Source organism: Schistocerca americana, chromosome 9, assembly GCF_021461395.2.
Source record: "Schistocerca americana isolate TAMUIC-IGC-003095 chromosome 9, iqSchAmer2.1, whole genome shotgun sequence".
Taxonomy (NCBI): Eukaryota; Metazoa; Arthropoda; class Insecta; order Orthoptera; family Acrididae; genus Schistocerca; species Schistocerca americana.
Genome location: NC_060127.1, coordinates 104,156,318 through 104,179,977, shown reverse-complemented (window position 1 = coordinate 104,179,977; position 23,660 = coordinate 104,156,318). Strand labels below are relative to the sequence as shown.

Sequence of the window (23,660 nt, the reverse complement as noted above, 5' to 3'; positions counted from 1 at the left end):
ACAGGCATATCACATTATGTCATCATGGTGTGAGTGATACTTGTTTCAATTTATGTTTCATCAAATTCACTGGTGTTTGAACTCTTGGTTTTCAAGAGAAATTAGTTGCACGATTTAATGCCTGTGAATTCAGGTTTCAGAAAATGTTTTCAAATATAAGTTTGACTAAAATCACCACTCCAGTGGCAGGCAAACTGAGAAACAAGGATGATTACAACATGTAGAAGTTAAATGAAACTCATTCTAATGTGAGGAAAATTATGGGATTAGACATATGTGCAAGTACTGTTATGAATGCAGAGGAGGATATAGATGCATATGGATAGATCTCTGTAAGCACATTTGGATATGCAACAAAGGAAAAGGAAGCTTGTGGTACCCTGGAAAATCTGCCTGCTGGTAAGAAAGAATAAAGCAACGCGAATGAATCTCCGGAACATTGCAGAGTTGCAGGATTATGTTACTCATACTATTGATGTAGCCAAATAACTGTAGAACATGGGAAAAAACAGTTGATGGTTTCATTGCACTCTTCCAGTAAAACATATGTAAATTTCACATCAGAAAACATCAAAGCAAAGTTGCTAAATGCAAGCGTGGAAGAATATCCCAAGGTTGACAAGGGTGGTGGTGACAGTGCCTTCTTCACAAAATATGGTAAGAAATCACTGCTGGTTTTGTCCAAAGACAAGCAAGAAAAGAAGAAAATAAAATGTTTCAGCTGCTGGAAGTGTGGCCACTATAAGTCCAACTGTCCACAGAAGCAAAAATCATCAAGGAAGGATTTCAAGGGAGCTGACAAGTCATTGTTTTGTGGGTAATTTCCAAGAAGCATTACTTATCAAATGCGCAGGCTGCAAATGACATATATCGATCGATGAAATATGTCAAACATATGGCTGCTGTGGCAGTAGGTAATGACAGTGTTTAGTTCATTACGTTTGGATTCCGCAGAAATGTTGGAACACGTTAGGCAATACTGACCCTACGACTTATCTTAGAAAATAGATTAAGGAAAGGCAAACCTACATGTCTAGCATTTGTAGACTTAGAGAAAGCTTTTGACAATGTTGACTGGAATACTCTCTTTCAAATTCTAAAGATGGCAGGGGTAAAATACAGGGAGCGAAAGGCTATTCACAATTTGTACAGAAACCAGATGGCAGTTAAAAGAGTCAAGGGACATGGAAGGGAAGCAGTGGTTGGGAAGGGAGTGAGACAGGGTTGTAGCCTGCCCTGATGTTATTCAATCTGTATATTGAGCAAGCAGTAAAGGAAACAAAAGAAAAATTTGGAGTAGGTATTAAAATCCATGGAGAAGAAATAAAAACTTTGAGGTTCGCCGATGACATTGTAATTCTGTCAGAGACAGCAAAGGACTTGGAAGAGCAGTTGAACGGAATGGACAGTGTCTTGTAAGCAGGGTATAAGATGAACATCAACAAAAGCAGAACAAGGATAATGGAAAGTAGTCGAATTAAGTCGGGTGATGCTGAGGGAATTAGATTAGGAAGTGAGACACTTAAAGTGGTAAAGGAGTTTTGCTACTTGGGGAGCAAAATAACTGATGATGGTCAAAGTAGAGAGGATATAAAATGTAGACTGGCAATGGCAAGGAAAGCATTTCTGAAAAAGAGAAATTTGTTAACATCTAGTATAGGTGTAAGTGTCAGGAAGTTGTTTCTGAAAGAATTTGTATGGAGTGTAGCCATGTATGGAAGTGAAACATGGACGATAAATAGTTTAGACAAGAAGAGAATAGAAGCTTTTGAAATGTGGTGCTACAGAAGAATGCTGAAGGTTAGATGGGTAGATCACATAACTAATGAGGAGGTATTGAACAGAATTGGGGAGAAGAGGAGTTTGTAGCACAACTTGACAAGAAGAGGGGACCAGTTGGTAGGACATGTTCTGAGGCATCAAGGGATCACAAATTTAGCATTGGAGGGCAGCGTGGAGGGTAAAAATCGTAGAGGGAGACCAAGAGATGAATACACTAAACAGATTCAGAAGGACGTAGGTTGCAGTAGGTACTGAGACATGAAGAAGCTTGCGTAGGATAGAGTAGCATGGAGAGCTGCATCAAACCAGTCTCAGGACTGAAGACAACAACAACAACAAGGGAACATTGTGAAATGTTTAGCATTGTGAATAGGAATGAGTGAAGCCACTTTAGTCTCTAGTCCTTATACTTAATTCCTTGATTGTGTAGTGTGCAGTCTTTTTTGTATTTGTGTTGGAAATATGATTTTCTGCCAAATCATGATTTCAGTAATTATGTGAATTGTTGTGGAGACAGCTGTGTGAAACTTCAAGAGAAAGGTGCTGATCCTGGGTTTTCCTTTTCAATTGTACTGTGTGAGGTGTCAGAAAAGGACATTAATAAGGGAAAACACATAGTTCGATAACTGCAATTTGACCATCAAAAAGAGCTTTACTTTTGTTGTGTGTTGGGTAAGAGACCATACCCTACAAACAACCACTTCTGACACTGAACTATTGAGATACAAAATTTCTGACTACCATGGGTAGTTATATTGATAGACAAAAGAAAATGGTTGAAACAGACTATCTGCATACAGCCACTAAGAAATACAGGAAGGGATGACCACTAAAAAAAATGAAAGTGAACCCATATGGATCATCAGAGGCACTGAAAGAGAATCCTGGAAGTGCTTCGTAGTTTAGTATATTTTAGGGCAAGAAAACAGAAAGTGCCTATTATTGAGCACTAGATCTTGTTAGTGACCAAACTGATAACAGACAGATTTAAGTCTGACAGTGGCTTGAAGAAACATTCCAATATCAATTTGTTAATAATTCTGTGGAATGTGTCTCTTTGTATGGTCTATCTGTTCACACACAGAATATAGAAAAATTGTGGAAATCTGTCAAATCATTGATTAAAAGGGAGAGCCAAACAGGAGACAGGGGTGAACTGTATCTCTTCCAGTATACATACTTCCACAGTTTGTGGTTGTGTGTGGGAAAATTGAACCTTCTGAGACTCTACCAATACTCCTCAAAGACATATCTATGGTATAGCTGGGTTACAGGAAACAAGGTTTGCTTCCTGCAGTGTATACAACCCACAGAGTAGTCCATAAAGAAGACATGGCTGATTGGTAAAGTGAGTGAAAGTACTAGTTTCCTTTGTAATTAAAGTCAACATAGTGGAATTCATCTTTTGTCATTATTCCATGGTCTTAAATCATAATAACCTCATAGAAAATTTCAACTGCTTCTAGTATATTTGAGTTATGTGAGAAGAAATAGTTAAGTACAACCTTTGAACAATACAGAAGTTTCTCACTTATTTGTGACAGGGACTGAAAGTAAAATATAGAACCAATTTTCTTGTACAAGTTATTTTAAAAAAGTTAGCTTAAAATTTGTGATTGCTATCAAAGGGTATGTTATATATGCTTTTAGACTGAAAGAATATCATATTTATAAAGTGAAGAAATGTTTTTTTTTAAGTTGCATGCTGTACTGATATAGATATTATATGCAGTCTGAGGATAATGTTGTTACAGTACAGTATAATTTAGCTGTACTTACTTAAAGTTCTACCAGGCAAGCTCAGAACAGAGAAGCAGCTCTTCAGCTCTTGGCTGGTGTGCCAATTGGAATGTCAACCATGTCAACTGATGTGACTGATGTCGGGGCACCAGGCAGGCACTGCCACACAACCTCTGATTGAGGAAAGCAGAAACGCGAATGCTGCTATGATGCATAACAATGCAGTTTGAAGTAACACTTAGCAACTTCAGTGGCAGAGTGCCACTGCAAATATCAAACACTGCAGAAAGGCCTGAGCTCAGTGACACACAATAATTATTGAATTACTACAGTGAGGCAAGGAGCACTGGTGGGACTAATTAATGAGGGTAAATCCACTCCTACACCCAGAGGCGCTGCATAATAGGCACAGGATTGACTCTTTAAATAACAGGTTTCAGAGCTCAAAGGTCTTTCTAGTCATGCTGCCAAGATGTCTGTGTTGCTAGAAGCAGAGAGAATGCCGGTCTAGTGAGATTCAGAGAAACCACGACAAACTGATCGACGACAGTCTGCCTGCTACTCACAGCTTGAAGCAGTCCACGACCACGGTCTGACACTGCTGCCTACTACGATGTTATGGCTAAGAAGAAGACTGTGTGAGCCAGCCCTCCTCCACTGAGGATCAATTGTGGATGATCTGCAAGCTGTCATCTCTGCACTAATGGTGCATTCGTGCAGCCCTCTGGCCGACTTGTGAGCATCAGCTGTAGCCTCGGTCGATTCGTGGTGGATGCACAGGGCCTAGTATTCATGAAAATTGATTTTGTGGTCCATACGGTCAGCTGTCTTCATCTGAGTGAGCGATGGGCTGTTTATGAGACAACCGAGGTGTGGGTCACACACTACTGCACAGTGATGATGATGATGTTTGGTTTGTGGGGCACTCAACTGCACTGTCATCATCTCCTGTACAAAGCCCCAAATTTTACACAGTCCAATTTTTTTTGCATTCCAATCTAGCCATTGTCATGAATGATGCTGATGAAATGGTGAGGACAACACAAAAACCCAGTCCCCGTGCAGAGAAAAGCCCCAATCCAGCCGGGAATCGACCCCGGGCCCCTGTGATCCAGAGGCAGCAATGCTAGCCGCTAGACCAGGCACCTTTCCAACCTTGGGCTGCCACCAGCAAAGGATGCAGGAGTGGGTCACTGACCTACAGCTATGATGTCATGACTCACTGATGAAGTGTCAGCTCTTCTTTACGGCACACACCTTTGCTTGGCCGCTGTACAGCTCTCTGAGTCACTTTACAACTCTGTAAACTCAACAGGAGAAATAAATGTTTTTGCAGATGCCACTGTGTCACTGATGCCTTCAGGTGGAAACTGGACCACTCTCTCACACTCTGTGCCTACCCTCCTGCTCACAATGTGATTCCAGATCCCCGGGTCACAGTAATATGAATGCAATTATTGCAGAGCGGTTAGGCTATTTGTGTGAGGGGAAAGTAGCACTAGTCCAATGGAACTATGCTGTGTATTAATCTGTGTACAAATATTTGCTTTCACCCATGCATTTGTATTGTGATGTGTATGTGCACTCCTCCGTACGGCCGAATGAAACTGGGAGCTAAAAGTTATAAAAGAACATGTTGATTTAAAGGTACAATTGTTGTGCAGTGTTGTTATTTTTATTTTACTTGTGGTGAGCTATATCAAGCAATGATGTATATCTTCAGCATGGGGTCACAACTGCAGTGACTTTGCAAGTCAAAATACATGCTCAAACATGGGAATAAACATTCCATGGATCTTTGGCTTGCCTTGGAAGTGCAGACGATTCCAAGGGATAGACTGGTGAGTTATGGAAGCTACTTAATGAAAGAAGCTAAAAAGGATCTTTGTTATTCACAGCAATTTAATGTACTGATGAAACAAGCGTGATGTATCCTCTTAATGTATGTTTCTTGAAGACAGTACACAAGTTGTAAACTCAGCAGGAATTTCATGAATTGTTTGGTAGAAATATAGAAATGTGATGTAATAATGCTAAACTGCTATGTAAGAACAGATGGTGCCAAAGGTTTGAGAAGCATATAAACTCAAAATGGTCATGAATAAAAGTACAGAACATTTAAACTACATTAAACAGTACACACCAATAGATAGGCGCATAAGTTTTTAGTGTCTTTGTGTAAGTTTAATAAAGAGAACAGATCCACATAACAGAGACTTTAGTCACTGATAAAAAATTTTCCTTTGCTATTTACAACAGTCTGCCAGTGCTGGGGTAACTTTTCAATTTCATGGCTATAGGAACCATATTGTTTAGAGGTGAAGAACTTGTCAAGCCATGTTAGGGGTGCATTTACATAGGTATAGGAATTTCCTTGAAAGTTGTTCAACAGACAGCAGAAGAGGTGGAAATCATAGGGCACAAGATCAGGTGAATAAGATGGGTCAGAATGACTTCAAATCTAACTCCTGCATTGTGTTTTTGTCAGTCTAGCAGAATGCAGGCGGACATTATCGTGGACTAGCGTCGGCCCATGAAAATCTTCATGGCTGTTGTTCTTGGACTGTATCTACAAGACGTCTTAGTTGTCAACAATAAATGTCAATAGTGCTGATTACACCTCAGAGAAGCATTTCATAGTACACCACACTGTTGCTGTTCCACGAGATGTATAACATTATCTTTTGTGGATGCAAGCAGGTCTTAATGAGAGGAATTGCTGCTTTGTTTGGTATTAACCATTCCCTTCTTTTCCTTATGTTATCATAAAAGACACCATCTCTTGTCACCAATAATGACACATGGTAGGAATGGTCAGTGTTGTGCACAAGCCAATTGATGACGAGCAAGCAGAGATGCACGTATGATCACAGGCTGATTTTTATGATTTCGGCTTAGAGCATGTGGTACGCATACACCCTATTTTTGAAATTTCCCATTGCATACAAATGTTGCATGATGGTGGAATGATCACAGTTCATCAAATTTGCCAGTTCTCAGGTACTCTGAAGTGGGTTGTTGTGGACTAATGCATTTAAATGATTCTCATCAAATCCTGAAGGTCTTCCTGAATGTGGAGAGTCACTAATGTCAAAAGAATCCTCCTTAAAATGAGTAAACTATTTTATTGCCATTCTCTATCCAATGGCATTAGCCTCATATGGAGCAAAAATGTTACTGGCTGCCTCCACTGCTCTCGTGCCTCTGTTGAGTGCAAACAGAAGAATGTTCAGAAACATTCTGATTTACCCACTTGACACTACATTTTCTAGCATCCACATCTCCACTCAGTATCTCCAAATGACAAAATAATGATACTAAACTCAAACAGCAACAGTGAACCACAAATAAAAAAGGACAGTTGAGAAATAAACCCACAGCAGTTGGAATATCGGCATGCAAAACAGAAACATTATGACTTAATGCACCAAACTAATACATAAAAGAAATGAAGGCTGCTTGGACACACTAAAACTGTAGCTAATGTATAATGTACTGTACATATTTCAGGAATTTTCCTATATCAGAAGAAATGCATATAGAGACAGTAATTCTTAATATCTTCATTTACTTACAATATTTATTTATGGAATTAGGGTTTTGTATGTTATATTTTAGATATGCTGCTTTGTTTCTGGGCTATGAATGGTAGTCTCTCTTACAATTTTGGGTGTATTTTAACAATAGCCTTGAAAATTTACAAATTACATAATCAATTATTGTGCAGTTTTAGAAAAAATTCTTGATTTTCTATTTTTAAAACATTTTTAGACCAAAACACTATTTCAAAGAATTAAATTTTTTGCTGTGGGGAGATGTAAGTTCTATAGCTTCATCTCCAGAATTGTAATATAGCACAGGAGATCATATTCATTTGTATCTACACTATAGGAATTACTGTTGGTGTATCAACCATACAGGAGGACATGGCTGGTAACTGACACTGTGTGACAGTGTCACTTCTGTTCCAGTTATATTGTGGAAACACTCTCTTGCTTTTCATTTTAGATTCACTCCCTCTAGTGTGCTCCTTATAAATATTCATAGAAAAATAGCTTTGTTAGACAATAAGGAATTGTGAGATGAAAAAGATTCAATGAAAACAAGTCATGTTGTATTGCAACACTCCTGTTGTTATCAGCTCGTGCGCCTCGAATTTCAAGTGACACAAACTACAAATCATCTGGCTGTAGCAACTTCTGAATGTGGTGTATGTATTTGGTAGGATAATGTACAAGTGTTTTATTTTTGAGTCTCTTGCACAAGTTTGGCTTTTTAATGATAGGCTGGAAGAGCTCTCATCTTAGCACAAAATAATACTGTAATCTCAGGTGTTATCTATCCTTTTTCCTTCTTTCTGTTCAGAGTTGCTGTTATTGGCTTCAGTCTGAAACAAAATTAAAATTGATTAGAGATGGGACATTTGTCATGTTACAAAAGGTAGACACAGTGAACATTTGTACATAAAACTTGAAGATATATTGTAGTCAGTGCTGTGTCAAACATTTCTGTAACTTATTTACCTTTTTCACAATTAAAGGCTACTTTTCTATAATTAATTTATAAAGACCCTGTACATGGCTATCCATTGCATCCAAGACATTCTCTATGGATTTCAAATCAGGGAACTGGGCAGGCTAATCAAGGGTTTGTCTATTACTCAAGGTGTTTGTGGTGTTAGTTAGTTAGTTAGTTATGTGTTCCATTGATCAATATCATGGTGACCATTATGATGTGGAACAAGCCAAGTGCATAAGAAATGCACACATGAATCAAGTTTTCCTTTTAAAATAAATAAATTAAAAAAAAACTTAAAATTTTTATTATTATTTTAAATGGCACAAAATGCGTATATTATACCTACAGATCTATATATTCGTATTCAAGAATTCATCTTTGGTATAGAAGGAGTAGTCAAGGACATATGATTTCAATTTATTTTTGAAACTATTACTGCTGACTCTCAGAGACTTTATTTCATTTGGTAATTTATAGAAAAGTTTTACAGCAGCACATTTTACCCCTTTCTGAGCCAAAGATACATTAAGTAGAGAGTAGTGTAAATGTTTCTTATAATCATTGAATGTCACTGTTGTTTTTAAACTGGTCCATGTTTTTGAGACAAGTTTCATCACTGAATGAATGTAAGGCTAGTATAATGTGATGAGTTTTATCTAAATTTTGCATCCAGGAGATCACTCTGGCATTTAGTGACTGTTTTCAATGATTGATTGGACAGGGAGTGTGTAAAAATTATTATGGACTGTGCCAGACTTCAACAATGCTTACTGTGATAGTAAGATCAAATTGTGAACTGTGTTGTTACCTCCAAATTATACTTACTGTGCAAATCATTTTCATTTTTGTGTGGGTGTCTACTTGGAAGGACAGTGTAATTAGAGAATGTATTAATGATTTACTTGCCACATGTGAACTTCTGTGCTACTCCAGTGTTAGGTTAGCACTCTCCAGCAATCTCATTACAGGACATCAACAGAATATAGTATGTGTCCAACCATTTATCTGTTTATAAATTATAGTAAATGAGACTTTATGTGGCCATAAATTGTAGGATACTCAACATCAAAGTGAAGTTGAAGCGTCTGAACTGCAAAGCTGTTGTGGACTACATCATGTGAAGTAGCCTACTTTCGATAATTACTTTTCAGCCTGATTCAATGGGTGTGCAGATACCAAACGGTTATGCCACTCAATGTCTCAGGTGATCCTTGCTCCACATCATGCAGGTCTCTGTTGCCTGAGGCATGGTGTCAGTGGTAAATGTCATCTGGTGCTTCCAGTAATCTATTCCTGGTAGTCCATGATGACACTCTGCCTGTAACCTCTACCCAGATGTCGTCTGTTGTCATCTCTCTATTTGCCAGAGCCAGTCAAACAGTCCTATAATCTTCTCATGGAGTAATCCTTGTGGAAGGCCCAGCCTATTCTTCTTGCCATACTGTTATCCTGAGACCATCTCAACCACTTGTTATGCAGTCATTGTACCACAGCCAATTGTCTCCATTATTTGTCATTACATTGCTTCCATGTCCCTCATGCCAATTGTTTGGTCATTCTCAAAGTATGAAAGATGACACTAAGTTACAAATGCATATGCTCAAGCCATACTATGTTGAGAACTACATCTAAATAGTTGCAGTAATGTTTGACAAACCTACACTAAGATGGAAATGTCACTGTGAGGGTCAACAGAACTTTTGAAATATGCTCATTAAATTCCATTAATTTGTGGTGGATGATGTGGAATGAATCAGTTAACAGGTTACATATACATGATATATGTCAGTGGCAATATGCTGGCCATTTACAGATCACCAGTTGGCACCGCTCAAACACAACTGGCACTCTTAAGAGTATCCTACGACTTCCACATCACTGGCAACAGGTTATACGCAATGCTGGTGACTATTTTGAAGGTCAGTAAAACTTTGAAACATGTATCTATTTTGTACACACTGTAAATAAATAGTTGCCACTATTAAAGTTACAACCCTTGTATGTTTCTAAATCCTACTGCATATCAGTGTTAATAATATGGGACTGTAATTTAGTAGATTACTCCTATTGCTTTTCTTGGATATTGGTGTGACCTATTTAACTTTCCAGTCTTTGGGTAGGGATCTTTCATCGAGTGAGCAATTGTATATGGTTGTTAAGTATGGAGCTATTGTATCAGTATACTCTCAAAGGAGCCTTGGTGGTATATAATCTGGACTTTAAGATTGCTTTTATTAAGTGGTTTAAGTTGCTCCACTACTGTGGAGATATCTACTTGTAAGTTACTCATGTTGGCAGCTGTTCTTGATTTGAATTCTGGAATATTTACTTCAGCTTGTTTGGTCAAGGAATTTTGGAAGCCTGTGTATAGTAACTCTGCTTTAGTAGCACTGTTATCGATATTATTTCCGTTGCTATCCCACAGAGAAGGCATTGACTGTGACTTGCCACTAGCATACTTTACATATGACCAGAATCTCTTAGGATTTTCTGCCAGGTTTCGGGACAAAGTTTCATTATGGAAACTATTATAAGAATCTTGCATTGAAGTCCACACTAAATTTTGAGCTTTTTGGGGGTTGTGCATTCATTTAAATTTGTCATGCTTTTTTTGGTGTTTCTGCAACAGTGTTCTGACTTTACTTGTGCACCATGGGGGTTCATCTCCATGATTTGTTAATTCATTTGGTATAAATCTCTCAGTTGCTGTCAATACTATTTCTTTGAATTCAAGTCACACCTATACTGTTAGTTCGCAAGGAATGGAGACAGTCTCGCTGGAAGGCGACAGGTGAACCTTTGGTGGATTTGGGAGCTGTGGTATGCAGCACTAATCTATGTATCTGCTTTGATGCTCATTATTAGCTCAGGATTATTCGTTGCTTAGAGGTCAAGTGTGTTTTCACAACTGTTTACTATCTGAATGGGCTCATGAAATAATTGCTCAAAATAATTTTCAGAAACTGCATTGAGCAGAATTTTGGATGATGTTTTATGTGTCCTCTGGATATTTAAAAACGTATTTTCACCAACATATTGAGGGTAAATTGAAGTCACCACCAACTATAATTGTATGAGTTGAATAAGTGTTTGAAATTAGACTCAAGTTTTCTGTGAACCTTTCAGTAATTGTATCACCTTAATTGGGAGCTTGATAAAAGAATCCAGTTATTATTTTACTCTGGTTGCCAAGAGTGATCTCTAACTGTGCTATCTACTTTGGTTTTGCTATAATATTAACAATATTTAACCTGTGATTCTTCAATTTCTCCAGGCATATTTTATGATGAAATAAATCTCGGGTGAACAGCCCGGTATGAGTGTGCATAGGACACAATATTTCGGCAATCGACCACATTGCCATCATCAGGTGCTCTGATTTACTGACCAGCAGTGGGCTGGCGCCATGTATATATAGGACAATCCCCCACCCACTCCTCCCTCAGGCGCTTCCTATGATTCGGTGTGGTCTGTGTCCATTCTCCCACCATCTGGGTGCTGCGTCCTATGTCTTCTCGTTCAGGGAGGGCTGCCAGCACTGCTCTCATTATTCTTCCCTCCTCCCCTGAAGTCGGTACACTCTGGGAAATATCCTTTTTCTTCTTAGTGTGGGTGATTGCGGGTTCACACACCTTGCTAAGGATGTAACCGCTGTCACGATTTAGTTGTGGCTCCATTACTCTGATCTCTATGGCTTCTTTGATGACACAGTCCCTATTTGGAAGTCATAATCCACGCTGTGGAGTTCCAACAGGCAACGCTCAGTGATTGCTGACTTACTGTGCTGTTGCAGTCTAGTGTGCTGTTGGATTATGACCAAACCAAGGTCCTGACACAGACATCCAAATACTGAGACTGTCTACAGTTCCCTCTAGTACCATGGAAGCCATTTGCTCATGTCTTAACAGATGTCCTATCATCCTGCACCTTCTCTTCATCTGTGTTTTCCACATATTCCTTTCCTCTCCGATTCTATGCAGAACCTCCTCATTCTGTACCTTATCAGTCCACCTAATTTTCAACATTCTTCTACAGCACCTCATCTCAAATGTTTCAATTCTCTTCTGTTATAGTTTTTCTGAAGTCCATGTTTCACTACCATATAATGCTGTACTTGAGACTTACGTTCCCAGAAATTTCTTCCTCAAATTAAGACTTATATTTGATACTTGTAGCCTGCCCTTTTTGCCATTGCTAGTCTGCTTTTGATGTCCTCCATGCTCTATCCATCATTGGTTATTTTACGGCCTAGGTAGCTGAATTCCTTAAATTCATCTACTTTGTGACCATCAATCCTGGTGTTAAGTTTCTCACTGTTCTCATTTCTGCTGCTTCTTATTACTTTGTCTTTCTTTGATTTACTCTCAGTCCATATTCTGTACTCATTAGATTGTTGATTCTGTTCAGTAAATCATGTAATTCTTCTTCACTTTCACTCAGAACAGCAGTGTCATCAGCGAATTGTATCATTGATATCCTTTCACATTGAATTTTAATTCCACTCCTGAACCTTTCTCTTATTTCTATAATTCCTTCTTCGATGTACGGATTGAGCTGTAGGGGGGAAAGACTACATCCCCATCTTACACTCTTTTTAATCTGAGCACTTTTTTCTTGGTTGTTCACCTTTTAGCTTTTATACATATTGTATATTACCTGTCTCACCCTACAGCTTATTCCTATTTCTCTCAGTATTTTGAACATCTTGCAGTATTTTACATTGTTGAACACTTCTTTTCATAAGTGAAAACAGATAGCAGAGAAGCTATTCCGAGGGAGTAAATGGCTCCAAGGAATAATTGGGCTTGAAACTACTTTGCATTGATAATCGGTAAGATAAGAAGAGATATTTCGAGATATATACTGAGTTATATAATTTATAAAATTTTCTGAAAATATCGCGGAGAGACTGCTGCAAGAGAAAAAGGACGGGTATACACTTGCACACACACACATGTGTGTATACCCGTCCTTTTTTCCCCCTAAGGTAAGTCTTTCCGCTCCCGGGATTTGGATGACTCCTTACCCTCTCCCTTAAAACCCACATCCTTTCGTCTTTCCCTCTCCTTCCCTCTTTCCTGATGAGGCAACAGTTTGTTGCGAAAGCTTGAATTTTGTGTGTATGTTTGTGTTTGTTTGTGTGTCTGTCGACCTGCCAGCACTTTCATTTGGTAAGTCACATCATCTTTGTTTTTAGATAAGTTTATCTTGGTCTATAAAAACGTTATCTATCAGTGTGCTGCTTTCCTGTACCACTCAAGTAGGAAAATCTGTAACCGGTGTCAAATTGACTTCGAGGTCAAGCTCTCTATTGGACTCTTTCAGAAAATCTACATTGAAATCCCCAATAATTTTCTTCCCTCTGCCTGACAGATAGCACAACAAAGAAATCAAATTTTTCAAAAATAGCTGAAAATTTCCTATTGGGGACCTACACACAGCTATAATTATAAAAGTACCATTATTTAGTTTAAGCTCACATGCACATGCTTCTACAGGGTGGAGAAAAATTGTGTCACGAAATTTTAACCCTGGATAGCTGATGCCTGAAGGAACCAAAATTACTAATGTAGTGTAGGTCAACAATGCACAACTTTGAAACTATGGAAACTTGGTGCCACACACTCCAATTGGGCACAGGATTGCTTTGTTGCTGGATCCTCTGGACAACGCATGACTGCAAATACTTTTCCTGCTGGAGATTGCGATGTATCCAAGGCAGTCTGGATGCTTAGTGGTAACGCGCCAGCCTTCCACTCTGGAGGCAGATCCACTGTTGTCCCAACACATCCATTGTAGTTTCATGATAAGACGTACCGGGAATAAACCCATCTACAGCTGTTAGTTCATGTACAGAAAGTGTTTTACAAATTGTTTCGCTCCTGGAAAGGGCCTTTCTTGTTGCTTGGACATCGATTGCTCAAAGCAAGTGTTCATACTGCTGACCCTCTGACACGACACAATCTTGGTAATGTCAAATGGTGTTTTGCTGAACTCTTTCAAAGATTCCTGCCATTGCCCTGATGTGATTGGTGGCATGTTGAATGCAATCCATTAATTCTTCTTCGCAACAGAGCAATCCCACAGCCAATTGGAGTATGTGGCACCAAGTTTCTATAGTTTAAAAATAGTGCATTGTCGACCTACACAACAGTAGTAAATATGGTTCCTACTGACATCAGCTATCCAGGGTTAAAATTTTGTGACACAATTTTTCTCCATCCTGTGTATGTTGCTCTACACAACATATTTTAGTTTCTAAATTTTTCACACTATGTTAAATTTTAAAATATATGGCAACTCCTCCTCTCCATTGCATCTGTACTTACATGTGCTGGAAGCTTATATCTAACTACATTTACCTTTCCCATATATGTGATGATTCTATTGAATACAAAAATCAACAACAATAGTATAATTTTTTATGTTTCTGCATGTAAACCATATTTCCATCAAAAGTAATTGCTTTGGTTGCATAAAAGTGCAGACGTTATCTGACAAACTAATTTTTATTACTTGCAAAATGCAATTTGTATTTGTGAGTGTTTAGAATGCACAATGTACTAACTCTGAATGATGTGCGATTCTAACTAGGTGAAAAACAAACAAACCAAAAAACAAATTGGCTCCAAGTTTCTCTCTCACACATTTATTTACGTTTCTTTCCCTATCAGTGCTACCAATACTATCAGTAATCCCACCATTTACTATTTCATTTATGTATTGCACTAAAATAAGCAAACTGTGATTTTAGTATAGATAAGATAATTTTTTTAAGATAATTTTATTGTCGTTAGGCCATTACAGCAATAGACAAATTTTTGCACAATAGACAAGTTTTTGTACAGCACAAGGGTTACATTAATAAACAGAATAATAAACCATTATTGACTTACAATTCAATGTCCCAGTCAAATAATTCTTTTAATTCATAAAAGGGGTTGGCAACAAGCTACTTATTTAATGTTTTCCTAAATTCACACTCTGGAAGATCTTGTACTGTCTGTTGAAGCTTATTAAATAGTTTATGGCCCACTAGCTCATAGCTATTGACTGTCTTTGCTAATCTACAGTATGATGTATATATGGACTTGTTTTTCCTTGTGTACATGGATATTATTTCTACGTTTCACTTCATGTAGGTTATTTTTTGCATAGATTAACACTTGGTATATGTGCAGATTTATAACATTATTTTGAGTTCGGCAAACAAGGGCTTTATGCTTTATGCTGGGAACATGTAATGACTCTGATTGCTTTCTTCTGCAGAAGTAATAAATTTTTAACATGGTTTTAGTTTCCCCAGAGAGTAAGTCCATATGACACAATACTTAGGAAGAATGCAAAATATGGAAGTCTTAACATAGGCTGCTGGTACATATTTTATAAGACATCTTAATAAATAAATTACTCTAGACAGTTTGATACTAATATATTTTATGTGTTGTTCTCAGGACAATTTATTGTCTAAGTATATCCCCAAGAACTTTACATAGCTGGGATCATTAACAGGGCTTTTGTTCCTTAGGCTAAATAACATTTTTTGTGTCTTGTTCTCAAAGGCCTTTGATTGTGTAAATCATGGAATTCTTTTAGATAAACTAAATCATTATGGTTTGAAGGGGGCAGTGCACAAATGTTTTAATTCATACTTAACTTGAAGAATGCAGAAAGTTGAAATAAGTGGTTCATGTAATGTTAAAACAACAGCTCAAACTGGGGGGCTTTCAAGTACGGGATACCACAGGGTTTGGTCTTAGGTCCTTTACTGTTCTTGATATACATTAATGACTTACCATTCCACATTGATGAAGATGCAAAGTTAGTTCTTTTTGCTGATGATACAAGTATAGTAATAACATCCAAAAACCAACAACTAAGTGATGTAATTGTAAATGATGTTTTTCACAAAATTATTAAGTGGTTCTCAGCAAACGGACTCTCTTTAAATTTTGATAAAACACAGTATATACAGTTCCGTACAGTAAATGGCACAACTCCCGCAATAAATATAGACTTTGCACAGAAGTCTGTAGCTAAGGTAGCATTTTCAAAATTTTTAGGTGTGTCCATTGATGAGAGGTTAAACTGGAAGCAACACATTGATGGTCTGCTGAAACGTCTGAGTTCTGCTTTGTATGCTATTAGGGTTATTGCAAATTTTAGTGATAAGAATCTCAGTAAATTACCGTACTATGCCTACTTTCATTCACTGCTTTTGTATGGCATCATATTCTGGGGTAATTCATCGTTGAGTAGAAAAGTATTCATTTCCCAAAAACGTGTAATCAGAATAATTGCTGGAGCCCACCCACCGTCATCCTGCAGACATCTATTTAAGGATCTAGGGATCCTCACAGTAACCTCACAGTATATATATTTGCTCATGAAATTTGTTGTTAATAATCCAACCCAGTTCAAAAGTAATAGCAGTGTGCATAGCTATAACACCAGGAGAGAGGATGATCTTCACTATGCAGGGTTAAATCTGGCTTTGGCACAGAAAGGGGTAAATTATGCTGCCACAAAAGTCTTTGGTCACCTACCAAACAGCATCAAAAGCCTGACAGATAGCCAACTAACATTTAAAAATAAATTAAAAGAATTTCTAGATGACAACTCCTTCTACTCATTGGCTGAATTTTTAGATATAAATTAAGGGGGGAAAATAAAAAAACAAAAAAAACCGACTTAAACATTAGTGTCAAGCAATGTTTTGTGTAATGTAATATCTTGTACAGACATCTCTTATTAACCTGACACGTTCCACATCATTACGAAGTGTCATATTCATTAACTATGAAACAAGTATTAATCTAATCTAATCTAATCTAATCAGGAGAAAACCATTTGACTTAAACCAATGTTTTGCTTGGGCAAGTGTATTGTCCACAGAATCTTTTAGCTTATTCAGGTCATAACTGTAGTTTAGGAAGATTGTGTCATCGGCAAATAGGACTGTACTGGAACTTATAAAGGAGGGTAAGTCATTTATCATAACCAAAAACAAAAATGGTCCCAAGACAGAGCCTTGCGGAACTCCCATCTTAGTATGTTTCTCAGTAGATTTTTCTGAGCCAATACACACAACTTGCCTACAGTCTTGGAGATACGAAGTTAGTAGTTTTAAGCTATTTTCCCTAATGCCATATAAACGGAGTTTCGCTAGCAGTGTATCGTGTCCTACACAGTCAAACGCTTTACTCAAGGCACAAAAAGCGGCCTGAGCATAGCCGTTCTCCTCAGACACTAAGTATATACTTAACTACGGAGTCTATTGCATCAATTGTTGATAATTTTTTTCGAAATGCATTTTGTGATTCATTAAATATTCCAAGTTTTTCGAAGTGGGTTGACGACTGATGGTATATGATAAATTCCATTATTTTGGCCAAGACTGGAACAATTGATATTGGTCTGAAGCTTGCAGGGTTGTCTTTGTCACCCTTTTTGTAGACAGGGACCACCCTAGATAGTTTCAGCTCCCCTGGAAAGTAGCCACCTGATATACATTTATTTATGCAGTGGGTCAATGGATACACAATAGAATCAATTTTTTTCCAGCAAGTTGCATGACATGTCATAAATATAAACACTATCTGATGACTTGAAGTTCCTAACTATTTTTGAAATAGTAGTTGGTGTACCTCACAGAAAGTGAGAATATTGTCATAGGCTGTTCCGTGATAGTTTCTTTCTAATAGTTCAGCTGCACTTACATTAGGCTTACTAATACAATTGCTTGATTCCTCCAATAATTTAATAAAATACTCGTTGAAATCTTGTGAAGAGATGCTTGGGTTTGACCTTTTGTTGTTCTTTCACAATGCTGTTTATGATATTCCAAGCAGCTTTGCATTTATTGTTAGCACTCTCAATGCATTTGGCATTGTGTAGCGCAACTCTACCCCTACATGTAATCAGATATTGACCAGTATCCCCCCCTCCATTCCCCACTATGATCAACAGTCAACGTTATTGCATTACTAAACTTTAGAATGTAAAAGAATTTTCTTTGAAGATTTTTATTTTTAAAATGATGGAAGATGGAAGATATTGTAGGTGTTTAATTAAACCACAAACTAATGAGTCAATAAGACAACGCAAACTGTTTTGTCTAACAACTTTTTTAAATTTTTATTATGGAATGACGCAGTTCTCAGTCCAGTGTGAGTGCTATCTAGAACACCTGCGAAAAGAAAGCTAACTGTCCGCATTGAGAGCAGACATTTGGTTCGAAACGTATTTCCTGTGCCGCACTCCTCTCCCTCGTGACAGGTGCTTCAAACATACCTTCCTCTCCCATGCAAAATTAACCAAGTTACAATGAGTGCATTATACTTACTGTTTCTAAATTGCTTGACTGCTGGACTGCTTTCTTCTGAAGTGGCAGAAATGGGAAGACTTCAGGCTGGCAATCCTTTGTGCCTGACCACTGCCACCAGGAATAATAATAAGAAGAACAACAACAATGACAATCATAATTATACAGTGTGGGCCCCACAGCAGTGAGGAAGCCATTACACAGTTTCTGTTGTGTTGTGCTGCCAATTACTTTGTTTATCTGTTATCAAGTGAATAATGAAGCAGCTTCTTACCCACTACAGGCACTACCTATAATTCAAAGTAGGCATTCACGTGAGATATTTAAGCATATATGACATGTATAAATTTTACTTTCATAGATGAATGGTACAAAGTACAAATTATGTGTGTTGTGCATGGACTACATGAGAAAGGCATTCATACAATTGTCTCACATGATTACTGGTAACTTATGTAATAAGTATTAGAGTCTTATGAAAAGAGATAATACTTAGTAACTTATGTGATCAGTATTAGAGTCTTATGGAAGGTGATAATACCGATTATCTTTTAAAAATGACTTAGTTTTGATACAGAAACCCAATCAAATCATTTTGTTCCTACCCTCAGAAAATTTCTTTTTGTCCTTGAAATGACAATTAACCCCAGGTTAGGAACAATTGCTATGTGCTGACCTACCCATGGTCTGTCAACATCTGGTCACCTGTCATTATTTTCGTCATGACAGCAACAACAGCAAACGTTACAAAATTGTCTCGAATGAAAAACAGCCCACAGTTGTACTAAATTATGCTTATTTCACACCTTGACCATGGTTTCTGCTATAATAATATAGTCTTCTTCAGAAGCCTTAAAAATGATAAAAATAACATATAGACCAGTGATACAATCTACACATAAACTTCAAAATTACATAAGTGATAACATATTTCTTACATACACACTAATAAACGAAAAATGTCTACAAGCACGAAAAGTTTGATAATAGGAATTTACTGAATGATCAGTGTTTTTTGAAAAATTCCAGCTTAATTGAAGGTTTTCAGCCCGTAATGGGCGTAGCAGATAGGCACTAGTAGTTACTCAATTGTGCCATATGATTGTATGATTATGTTCTGAGATAAACTAATGTTTCAAGACAAAGCTCCAATAGGAATATGTCATAAAGAGTCATAATCTACTTTTTGTTAACAGTGTTTTATGTTGAGACAGATATGTTAATGTGCCCTTTGTTATCTTGTATTATGTTACCACACTCATGCACTTAAATAATGAGGAAGTATTGAATAGAATTGGGGAGAAGAGGAGTTTGTGGCACAACTTGACTAGAAGAAGGGATCGATTGGTAGGACATGTTCTGAGGCATCAAGGGATGACCAATTTAGTATTGGAGGGCAGCGTGGGAGGTAAAAATTGTAGAGGGAGACAAAGAGATGAATACACTAAGCAGATTCGGAAGGCTGTAGGTTGCAGTAGCCACTGGGAGATGAAGAAGCTTGCACAGGATAGAGTAGCATGGAGAGCTGCATTAAACCAGTCTCAGGACTGAAGACCACAACAAAAACTCATGCACTAGGGTGCTAGTCGTAGAACTAATGACCAATGACTACGGTCGGTTGGTAGAATCAGTCCTATAAGCTATTAGAGCATATAATGTAAGCTGAAATTATATTTGCATATGATAGTCTCATTTCTGAATGATTCATCAAATAGTGATGTGACAAACTTTGTTATATGAAATTGTTAATGTTCTACCACTCTAATGATCATATGCAACAGTATTTCATCTGTTGGACATTTGTAGTAATAAGTATATGGTCCTTCATTTGCACATGTAGGCTTGTTATTAATTTATTGTCATATATATTGACTAGTTGCCTGATAAATGGTGCGACGTAGCTCACTGTGGTGAGTGCCACGTATGGTGCATGGGGTGCAGCATGTTTGATGACCGTGCGACCAGTATAACACAGGTAATGGCGGAGGACATACGGTGCCATATGTAATTTTACTTATGTTCGAAACAGGCTTATGTCTGTTGAAGTTATTTTATTGGTCGTGATGCAGCCGCTGGGCTCAGAGAGTTTTCATTTATTAGTGTGTATGTAAGTATTATGTTATCACTTATGTAATTTTGAAGTTTGTGTGTAGATTGTATCATTGGTCTAGATGTTATTTTGATCAATTTTTTAGGACTTCTGAAGAAGGCTATATTATTATAGCAGAAACCATGATCAAGGTTTAAAACATAATTTAGTGTAACTGTGGGCTGTTTTTCATTTGAGACAATGTGATCACTGTATATAGTTCCTCCCAGAGGGTGACTGACTGTTAACATGCAGCCACTCACCCAGGAATATTTCAAGAAGTCCATAAACATATGTTTCTGACAGTAGTGGGTGATACGGGCAACACCACAAAACACACACACACACACACACACACACACACACACACACACACTCTCTCTCTCTCTCTCTCTCTCTCTCTCTCTCTCTCTCTCTCTCTGTAGTGTAACAAGATTCAAACACATCACAAGTGTGTCTATAGTGTGAATGTCAGTGACAAAAACCGTGAGACACCTTCTAATATCATGTTGGACCTCCTTTTCCCCAGCTTAGTGCAGCTGCTTGATGTGACGTAGTCTCAACAACTCACTGTAAGCCCCCTGCAGAAATACTGAGCCGCACTCCCTCTACAGCCATTCATAATTAAGAAAGTGTTGCCAGTGCACGATTTTGTGCACGAACTGACCTCTCAATTATATTCAATAAATGATCGATAGCATTCATGTTGGGTGATCTAGGTAGGAAAATCATTCTTTCATATTGTCCAGAATATTCTTCAAACCATTTGTGAACTATTGTGACCTGGTGACAGGGTGTGTTGTCATGTAAAAAAATTATATTGATGCTTGGATGCATGAATTCCATGACCGGCTACAAATGGTCTCCAAGTAGCTGAATATAACCATGTCTGGTGAATGGACAGTTCAGTTGGATATGAGAACCCAGTCGATTCTATGTGAACACAGCCCACACTATCATGGAGCCACCATTGGTTTCGCCAGTGCCTTGTTGACAACTTGGGTACATAGATTCAAGGGGTCTGCACCACACTTGACCCCTACCATCAGCGCCTATCAAATGAAAATGGGTCTCATCTGACCAAGCCACGGTTTTCCAGCCACGTAGGGTCTAACCGATATTGTCACAAGGTGCTGCAAGCAATGTTGTGCTGTTAGCAAAGCCGTTCCCATCAGTCATTTGCTGCCATAGCCCATTAACGCCAGATTTCACTGCGCTGTGCCAACAGATACGTTCGTCATATGTCCCACATTGATTTCTGCAGTTATTTCACAGAGCACTGACAACTCTACGCAAACGCTGCTGCTCTTTGTCACTAAGTGAAGGCCGTTGACCACTGCGTTGACCGTGGTGAGAGGAAATGCATGAAATTTGACAGAATATTGAATTACATAACAATTTCTGAAATGGAATGTCCCATGCATCAAGCCCCAACTACCATTCCACGTTCAAAGTCCCATTGTGCAGTCACAATAACATTGGAAACCTATTCACATGAATGAACTGAGTACAAATGACAGCTCCGCAAATGCCCTTTTATACCTTTCGTATGCGATACTACCACCATCTGTATACAAAGTGTTTCTGTAAGAGCAAGCAAAAATTTAACTGGATGTAGGGGATGCTCCACTGAACAATTTGAGGTAGGGAACATGGGGTCAGAGAAGCCACCTTAAAGAGACAACAGGAATAAAAAGACACTGCTGGGTATCTTTTTATTTACACTAGTTACAGTTAACTGCAGATACCATCATTGACAAAATGAAGGTGCCATTTGTACAGTATCTTACAAACTGTGCTGAAACTGATGGCTATCAACCTCAATGCAAGCACGACATCAGCAAACAAGATTCTGACACACCTAGAAAAAACTCCCTGGTGTGTTTCGAATCACATCCCAGGCAGCTACAATTCTGACAAGTAACTGCATCTCTGTATCCACTGGGGTCTCACGCACAAGTGACTTTAGAAATCCCCATAGGAAATTGTCAAGGGGATTCAGGTCAGGCGACTTTGCAGGCCATGGAATAGGACCTGCCCTTCCAGTCCAGCGACCAGGACATACAGTATTGAGACCGGGCCATTTAGCAGATTACCTGGACAGGGAAACCGTCGCACGGTAAGAACGTTGCAATTTGAGGAAGCTGTCTTGCAGCATATGGAGCGGGATCCTTCAATCAGCACTCGTGCAATTTCACGTAACGTGGGGACGAATCAGACGAATGTAAGAACAGTTCTTCGAGAGCAATTGTTACGTCCATTTCACTTACAGCGTGTCCACAACCTGGAACCAGTTGATTATCCACCCAGACCACAGTTTCCGGAGTGGTTCCTGGAACAGGGTGAAATGCATTCTACATTTCCATCCACAGTGTTGTTTACCGGTGAAGCAACGTTCGGGTGTGATAGTCTTCAACATTCACAATTCGCATGTTTGGAGTGAGGATAACCCACATGCCACAGTTACTAGCACTGTTCAAGTGCGGTTCTTCGTTAATGTGTGGGTCGGTGTTGTTGGGGACTGTTTAACTGGGCCGTATCTGCTACCTAGGCCATTAAATGGCAGGCACTATTACAATTTTCTCGCCAGAGCATTGCCAGAACTGCTGGAAGACGACCCTCTTCCTACAAGAGAATGCATGTGATTCCAAGATGGCGGGGCACCGGCACCTTTCAGTCGTCGTGTGCGTCGATTTTTGGACCGATGGTTCCCAGAAACGTGGATTGGCACAGGTGGTCCTGTACCGTGGCCTGCTCGGTCCCCAGATATGTCCCCTCTGGACTTTTTGTGTGGGGAGAGATGCGCAACCTTGTTTACGCAACTCTTGTTGCATCAGAAGAGCATCTGGTTGCCCGAATAGTAGCATCAGCAGGAACAATTCAGGATACTCCTGGGGTTTTTCCCCGTGTCAGACAGAACATGATCCGACGGTGTCACCTTTGCTTACGTGTCAATGGAGCCATTTTTGAAAATCTCCTGTAATTAAAATTGGGTTGTGTTAATGCATTGTCTCTTGGTCATAAAAAATCCACACTGAAGTGGCGCACCGCCATGTTGTATCCACATCCTCTCACCAACAGGCCAGGGTGTGTTCTCCAGCAACACAGATAGAACTCTTTGCACGAACCCCAAGTGCATGTGGTCATTCAGATGTCCAGGTAGAAGATATGGGCCAATGAGATTGTCGTCTACAATGCCAGTCCAGA

The 23,660-nt window shown here is 38.6% G+C and overlaps 1 protein-coding gene across 1 annotated transcript in view; it reads left to right on the top strand.

The window, feature by feature from the left end:
* LOC124551143 overlaps positions 1-23,660 on the top strand; it is a 177,327-nt gene that overhangs the window by 86,439 nt on the left and 67,228 nt on the right. The window contains exon 2 of the mRNA XM_047126106.1: positions 9,854-9,959. Coding sequence (XP_046982062.1) covers positions 9,854-9,959 — 106 coding nt within the window. The remainder of the gene's footprint in view (positions 1-9,853; positions 9,960-23,660) is intronic.